Genomic DNA, 8,545 nt, shown 5'->3' on the forward strand with positions numbered 1-8,545 from the left:
CCATTGGTTACTAATGCAAAACAAAAGTACATTACAGAAAAGTACACTTCTATCAGTCAACTGAATTTCACACCATATTTCTACAGGTTGACAACCACTGATTTACAACAAACGTTCAGTAACACTCTGCTTTAACATCATCCCTAAAATCATAAATATAGACAGATATAAATGTAGACTCGTGGTGGCAAAATAACACAACTGAACTTAGTATCCCTCTTTAATTTAAAGATGGAAGCAGGAATGATTCAGAGAACTCATTCTATTTTAGATCCCTTCATTGTATTTTTGATCCACTTGAGTTGTTTTTCTGACAGAAAAGAGTAAACTCCGGGTTTTTTAATGAGACCGCACATCCGTCCAAAGGAAGTGATTCCAGCTAGCACACCATTGCACATGAGAGGTCCTCCTGAATCCCCCTGCAAAGAGAGCAATAATATGAGGTTCATTTTTTCATTTATTTTTCGACTCGTTTACGGTTCAAGTAGCGAAGTGGACGGTGAGGCGTACATACCTGACAGGTATCAGCTGTGTTTCTACCATTCGAACCAGCACATATCATGCTGCTGGTGATAACAGGATTGAGGCTGTAATAATCAGCTGAGTTGCACGTCACTCTGTCAATCACTGTAACATTGACAGACCTCAGGACATCTGACATTCGATTGACATTGTTTTTAGTAGTTCCCCATCCAGCCACCACACAGACGCTGCCAGCTTTCGGCTCCTTACTGGTTTTGGGCAGCGTGAGCCAGTTTACAGCTTTGGTTTTTTTCACTTTCTTGTCCAGCTGAAATTTAAATAATACTTATTTAACCATAATGGGTTCATCATTGCTTTTAGTAAAAACAAACAACAAAACACACACATTTATCATATTTGAGAGAGTGCATGTATATATTTGAGCTTATATGTATAATTTTGACTTTGAGAAAATTCAACAAAAACAAATTTTCTATAAATTCCTCTAAATATAATTATCAGCAATCTTGGATCACTTTTCCATTCTTTTGTAGTCACATTACCTTGAGTAACATGAGGTCATTGACCTTGTCCGTGCCATCATAGCAGGGATGAGGCAAACTTTTTTTCACCTTTCGGACCTGTCGGAAATCTTTTTCATCTGCTTTGATGGAGTGCACCCCCAGCAACACCTTCTTAATGCTGTAAGAGCAAAAACGGTGCAGTGTTAAATTACAGTTCAGTTATGGAATAGGTTTATTGATTAAGAAAGTGACAAATATGGTAACAGTGATGCAGAGCAGCACTTGTTCCTTGTAAAGAAGTGTTCAAACCCCTGAGCTCTTGTGGTTTCTTTAGTCACTATCTGCCAGATTATAGCTGCTATAATGAATGCTGAGTGGAGCATCATAAAGAGGAAATGTTACTGACTAGCATGGCATTTTGAATAATCATAGTGCAACATCTTTGCAAGAGCCAACAAGAATTAAGATTGCAATTTTCAAATGTTAATGGGAAAGATTCCTACCTAGAACAGTGTGCAGCAGTCAGGACCCATGCTTGATCAATTAGTACCCCTCCACATATCGGTTTGTCACTCTCCAGCAGAGCCATGTAAGGCAGCGAGTGTGGCTGCACTTCATTACCTCCAATGATCTCAGAACCACGACCTAAAGTGACAAATATTCAAAGAGGTCATTGAGATGAACAGATAAATTCTCTTCACACCTTCCTTTGTAAAACTAAAAGACATTTAGATCACACAATCTACATGCACAACACTAAACAAAGCATAAGAAACAAGCAGAAACATTACCATGATTTAGGCATATTTACATCAATTAATTCATTAGTATTAAATAAACAAATGCACAACAGATGAAATAACTCACTTGACTGAACAATGAGAAGGACAACACATGAGAGGAAAACACTGAAACCCCTGAGGCAGAGCATTTCTTCTTGTTTCGCTTTGATCTAAATAGACTGAAACACACTATGGTGCACAAAGTCGCCTTTATGTGAGCTCAGAGGAAGTGGTCTGACAAATGGAAATTCATGTGTCATGAAAAGCGGTCGCAAGCATGAGGTGAGGATGCATTCATTTCAAAGCCAGTGATCCGATTTACAAGTAAATCTCATGATCTGTGTGGCACAGTGCAAGTCATCAGTGGGTGCAGGTGTCAATACATGGACTAGTGTGAAACAGTTGGAGGAAGACATTATTCATGTTGAAAGAATAAGTCCTTTACAAGAACTACACTACCAGTCAAAAGTTTGGACACACCGTCTCATTTAATGATTTTTCTTTCTTTTCATAGCTATTTACATTGTAGACTCATATGGCATTATGTAGTAAACAAATAACTCAAAACATATTTATATTTTAGATTCTTCAAAATAGCTACTCTTTTATTTGATTACTGCTTTGTACACTCTTGGCATTCTCTCGATGAGCTTCAATGAGTCAGCTGAAATGGTTTTCCAACAGTTTTGTAGGAGTTCCCAGAGATGCCGAATATTTGTTGGCCCTTTTGCCTTCACTCTGTGGTTCATCAGATCCCAAACCATCTCGATTGGGTTTAGGTCAGGTAACTGTGGAGGCCAAGTCATCTGGTGCAGATCTCCATCACTCTCCTTCTTGGTCAAATACCCCTTAGACAGCCCGGAGGTGTGTTTGGGGTGATTGCCTGTTGAAAAATAAATGACGGTCGAACTGAAGGCAAACCAGATGGGATGTCGTGTCGCTGCAGGATGCTGTGGTAGCCATGCTGGTTCAGTGTGCCTTCAATTTTTAATAAATCCCCAACAGTGTCACCATCAAAGCACCCCATCACACCTCCTCCTCCATGCTTCATGGTGGGAATCATGCATGTTTCTGCGTCGTACAAAAACACGGTGGCTGGAACCACAGATTTCAAATTTAGACTAATCAGACCAAAGCACAGATTTTCTCCACTCTAACGTCCAATCCTCATGTTTCTTGTCCCAAACAAATCTATTCTGCTTGTTGCTTTTCCTTAGTAGCGGCTTCCTAGTATCTATTTGAGCAAATCCACAAAGGAACCCTGACAAAGCCCATCTGTCATGGTCCGTGTGAGCAGCTGGGTGTGGCTGGTGTGGATCCTGGCTTCCTGTAACACTAGCGTTCCCCCTCCTCGACTCAGAGATGGTCTTTCCCTTTTTCCTTTACAGAGGTTACATCTTTCACCATCTTACAATGCTGTGATTGCAGCCATTTACCAACTCTCTGTGAATGGTACTCATGGTCTTTGATCAGTGGGCTTTGGTCAGTGGTTGTTGATCAATGGTCATGAGAATTAGAATTATTAAGATTAAGGAACTGACCTCCCAGCCTATTGTTTATAAGGTTGGGGAAACCTGCAGTCAGCTGAGACTGAAGAAGTCACTTGGATGAGTGATGAAACGTTTCTCCCACAAAACGCTACATCCAGATGAACAGAATCAACTTTTGGAGATTTACTTACCTGGATTATTGAGCATGCATCAAGATATTTAGTTACATATATGTGCTTCATAATTCCATATATTTTTATTCATATATTTGATGGCTTCAGTGAGAATCTGCAATGCAAATTGTCTTGAAAATAAAGAAAACCATCAAATAAGAAGGTGCGTCCAAACCTTTGACTGGTAGTGGTCACTATGGTCACTTTTTTTTCTCTGTAAAGGTTCTTTTCTGTTTTTCTTATCAGACATGTGACTTTGGAGCAGCTTCATCTGGCAGCTAGTGTCACTGAGAGTCAGTGAAGCATGTATGTTAGCTGGGACTCCACAGATATACCCCGAAGGAATCTTCTCTAAAAATAAGTATGGAGCTTAGTATTTAGTCTGTAGGCTTTTCAGTTATTTGGAGTCTGAAGTTAGAGTGAACAAGGTTGGAAACATCGTCCTCTAGCCAGGTATCCTTTGTGATGTGGCAAAATACCATTCATGTTTAGAGTACCCAAATGGTTAGTGTGGGATAGCAACTAGCTATACAAGTAATTTATAGCATTGACTAGCTAGCGTAGTCAATGCTATAAAGAGAGCACCTTCTTTCTGTATTTGCATCTGTTGCTCCAGCCCCAGACACATCTGACCAATAAGCAGACTAAATGTTCTCATGTGGTTTGTAGTGACATGTTTTGGTTCACTTTGAGTTTTTTTTCCTGTGTGAATTGAGACAAAACCACAGGAAAACCTACCCCCCCCCCCCCCCCCCCCCCTCCCCCTCTCCCCTCAGTCTAGCCCAGTCATAGACTGGAAGTTGAGCAAAATTAATGACTGAGTCGGTAAGTTGGTGGAACATAGTCATAGCACTGCGTAGCATTTATTCCACTGAACACTATGCAGTGGTTTCAAAAAGTAAGTATAGGTCTTGATTTAACACCTTGTGGAACCACCTTGGGCAGCAATAAGTTAAAGCTCTCATATTCTGTATTACTTTAACACTTTTTGTGGCAGAATGTTGGTCAACTGTTCTTCTCTAAACTTTGACTAGATGACCGTAGCAGCTTGATTCCTTTTTTTTTTTTTCAGCCATTCTGCTGTTGTTGGTATGCCTGACATCTTTCTCTTGTTGCAGGGCCCAGTTTCAGCCAAGCTTCAGCTGTCAGACAGATGGCCTCACATTAACTTTGCATTAACTTTGTATATAGATGAGTTCATTGTCAAATCAATGACTGCAAGGTCCCCAGATCCTGTGACTGCAAAACAAACTCAGGTCAACAAAGCTCCACTACTATTTAATGTTTGACAGTCGGTATGAGGTGTTTGTGCTGATATACTGAGTTTGGTTTTCTCCAAATGTGGCACTGTGCGTTAGAGAACACTGTTCCAGAAATCTGGCTCACATTCTACTTTCATAATCGTACAATTATGAACTTTAACATTTAATATGCTAACTGAGGCCTGTAGAGTCTGAGATGTAGCTCTGGGGTTTTTGCAATGTCTCTTAGCACTTCATGGTTTGACCTTAGGGTGAATTTGCTTTGACATACACTCCAGGGGAGAGTATGCCTTTCTATAACACTGACACCTGAGTGCTCCAGACCAGCAAACTGCCAAAACCTGTGCTTTTATATAGGTGGTCACACATGCTGATGATCAGTTAATCAAGTGCATTAGCAGCACATGGCTGCTACATACCTTTTTACTTTCCTGTAGAAACAGGAATAGAAAAGAACAGAATGGAATAGAATAGTCCTTTATTGTCATTGTACATGTACAACGAAATTACAGGTGCTCCATACCAACAAATATAAATAGTAGACAACAGGATTAAAAAACAAACAAGATTAATATAAAAAATTATAGAAATTATAGAAAGAACAAGTTGGTACAATCCCAAAGTCTTTTTTCTTTGTTTTTCATTAAATGTGTGCAAATAATCAATAAACCAACAACTTTATTGAATATTTGTATCTATGCCATTGTATCTTTGTAAATAAGCTTGTCAGCAGAGTATAGTAAGTAATCAACTGTTTATACTGCTATTCAGTTACTGTTAACTTGTTTCCTGATACGCTACATAAATCCTAAAGGCAGCTTAAAAAATACACCTAAAGGCCTGAGAACCATGAGATCAGCAAGGTCTTTATGTAAAACACATTGCTTGTTTGTGTAATCACTACTTTTTTGACCTATGTTTGATTCAAGAAAAATATCTCACTCTCAATCAAGAATACTGGTCATTCTGCCACGGTTTTTTTAGTGCACTCTCTGAACACCTTGATTGCACACTCATTCTTGGCGGTGACCTCAACCTTGGACTAAATGAAGAAATGGATAGGCTCAACACAACAGGAACTCAGCGTAATTGGCAGTCCACAAATATAATCAAACAGTATATGAACGACTTTGGTCTTTGCGATGCATGGCGCTCTCTTCACCCCACCAGTAAGGAATATACTTTTTTCTCGCATGTTCATCACTCTTACTCTCGTCTGGATTATTTTTTGGTCAGCAGCTCACTGCTGTGTGACATTTCAGACACTGAGATTCATCCTATAGCTGTCAGCGATCATGCTCCTGTATCTTTAACACTAATGCACAAGAATAATACTACGCCAAGTAAAAACTGGAGATTTAACATATCACTACTTAAAGATGAAGACTTTATTAAATACTTTAAAAAGGAATGGACTTCATATTTAGACTTTAATGACACTCCCGGAATATCTGCTTCTGTTCTATGGGAAGCAGGGAAAGCTGTGATGAGAGGTAAAATAATTTCTTTCTCATCACACAAAAAGAAAGAAGAAAACAAAAATATTCAGGAATTAGAAAAAAACATCAAATCACTAGAAGAAGCCTACACGTCCCACCAAGATCAGGAAACATTGAACAAAATATGCAAAACAAAACTAGAATTAAATGAAACTATTAATAAAAAAACACAATTCCTTATACAAAGACTTCGCTTGCAGAATTTTGAACACAGTAACAAATCAGGTCGATTTCTAGCTAACCAGCTAAAAATAAATAAAGAAAAAACAACTATATGTGCTGCTAAAGATTTATCGGGGAACACAATATATGATCCTGGAAGAATAAACAACATTTTTAGGGATTTCTATGAAACTTTATACTCACCACAAATAAACCCATCTAAAAATGAAATTGATCTGTTTCTTGACAACGTAACTCTTCCAAAATTACTAGATAGTCAAGCAATGGAATTGGATTCGCCACTGACGCCAAGTGAACTCCAGGAAGCCCTGATAAGTATGCCCAATAATAAGGCTCCAGGTCCAGACGGCTTCCCTGCAGAATTCTACAAAGAATTCTGGACAATTTTGGCACCAGTATTCCACAGCATGTTGCAGGAAATCGAGGAAAAGGGCAGACTACCACCAAATATGAATTCTGCCAACATTAGTCTCCTGCTAAAACCAGGCAAAGACCCTTTATTTCCCTCAAGCTATCGTCCAATTTCTCTTTTAAATGTAGACCTTAAAATAATCTGCAAAGCTCTCTCAAAGAGATTAGAGAAAATGACCCCCCTCTTAATTCATCCTGACCAAACTGGTTTCATAAAAGGTCGGCACTCCTCAACAAACACTCGTAGATTACTTAATTTAATAGACTACTCATACGATAAAAACATCGAAGCCATAATATTATCTCTAGATGCAGAAAAAGCATTTGACAGAGTTAATTGGAAATTTTTATTCGCAACTTTACACAAATTTGGTTTTGGAAACTCTTTCATAAACTGGATAAGAATATTATACAATTCCCCAACGGCTCGTATCAGAACAAATGACCAGACATCCTCCAGCTTCTGTCTCCTGAGGGGCACCAGACAGGGATGCCCACTCTCCCCCTCACTTTTTGCAATTTTTATCGAACCTCTAGCAGCAGCATTTAGACAGGCTACAACAATTAAGGGCATAAAATGTAAGAACATAGAACATAAAATCAGTCTCTATGCGGATGATGTGTTGCTTTTTCTGCAAAACACACAAACCAACCTCTCTGAGGTAATTACTTTAATAAACTGGTTTTCAAGAGTTTCAGATTATTCAATTAACTGGCCAAAATCTACAGTTCTCCCCATTAACTGCTCCTTCCATAATTCTTCCTCTGCCCCACTGCAATCCGGAAATATTAAATATTTAGGTATTAATATCTCTCCTAAGCTTTCAGACTTAACTAAACTAAACCACATCCCACTTCTAAAGAAAGTAGAAGGCGATCTGACTAGATGGAAATCTTTACCCATATCACTCATGGGAAGGGTCGCCACTATAAAAATGATGATCTTGCCAAAAATAAATTACTTATTTTTGATGATCCCTAACAAACCATCACAAGATTGGTTCAGATCTCTGGATTCATATATTTCCAAATTCCTTTGGAAAGATAAACCCCTGCGTATTAGCTTAAAAACGCTACAAAGAACCAAGGATAGAGGAGGATTAGATCTGCCTAATTTTCACCAATACTTCTTAGCCAACAGGCTTCAGTTCATCTCAGAATGGCTAAAACATACCTTCTTAGTTGAGCCCTGGCTAGATGTTGAACAGGCACTATGCAAGGATCTAGAGATTTCAGACCTACCATTTATTAGCTCAAACATCAAAAGACATGAATGCTTTAAAAGTATCAACATCAGCTTTTCTCTAACAGCATGGTGGGAGTTTCTAAAAATAACGGAGTCTTCATTAATCCCATGCAAACGTACACCTATCTGGAATAACCCTGACATATTACAAAACAATAATATGATTAATTTCCCAGAATGGAGTTGTAAAGGAATTAAATACTTAGAACATATATTAGAGGGAACAGAATTTATTCCATTTGACAGACTAGTTGAACAATATGGGATCAACAAGACAAGGCTTTTAGAATATCAACAAATTAAATCCATAGTAAAAAAGAAATTTAACCTCAGTCAAGTTGAATTACAAACACCACTAAGTGCGGCACATTTTCTTACTCTTAAATCCCCCAAATTATTATCTAAAATATACAGAACACTTTCTAAATTAGATGAATCAATATCCCTTCCTACTGCAAAGTGGGAAGCAGATTTATCAGTCAACCTAGACCAAAACTTCTGGTCTCAGATTTG

The 8,545-nt window shown here is 38.4% G+C and overlaps 1 protein-coding gene across 1 annotated transcript; it reads right to left on the reverse strand.

Moving 5' to 3' along the window:
- Positions 1-242: 242 nt before the first annotated feature.
- LOC113033759 (granzyme A-like) lies at positions 243-1,917 on the reverse strand. Its single transcript, XM_026187841.1, has 5 exons — positions 1,854-1,917; positions 1,490-1,631; positions 1,026-1,164; positions 515-790; positions 243-419 (listed from the first exon to the last, which is right to left on the reverse strand). Exons 1-5 carry the CDS (start codon positions 1,915-1,917, stop codon positions 258-260), a joined length of 783 nt encoding a protein of 260 aa, XP_026043626.1. The 3' UTR covers positions 243-257.
- Between the last annotated feature and the right edge of the window lie 6,628 nt (positions 1,918-8,545).

This window comes from Astatotilapia calliptera, chromosome 12 (genome assembly GCF_900246225.1).
Source record: "Astatotilapia calliptera chromosome 12, fAstCal1.2, whole genome shotgun sequence".
Taxonomy (NCBI): domain Eukaryota; kingdom Metazoa; phylum Chordata; class Actinopteri; order Cichliformes; family Cichlidae; genus Astatotilapia; species Astatotilapia calliptera.

What these genes read in the sequence shown, in the direction of transcription:
- LOC113033759 (XM_026187841.1), bottom strand. Translation starts at nt 1,917, where the DNA reads ATGCTCTGCCTCAGGGGTTTCAGTGTTTTCCTCTCATGTGTTGTCCTT. An exon ending in ATGACCTCATGTTACTCAAG is followed by an intron (nt 791 to 1,025) that starts GTAATGTGACTA and finishes TTTAAATTTCAG; the next exon opens with CTGGACAAGAAAGTGAAAAA. An exon ending in ACACAGCTGATACCTGTCAG is followed by an intron (nt 420 to 514) that starts GTATGTACGCCT and finishes CTCTCTTTGCAG; the next exon opens with GGGGATTCAGGAGGACCTCT.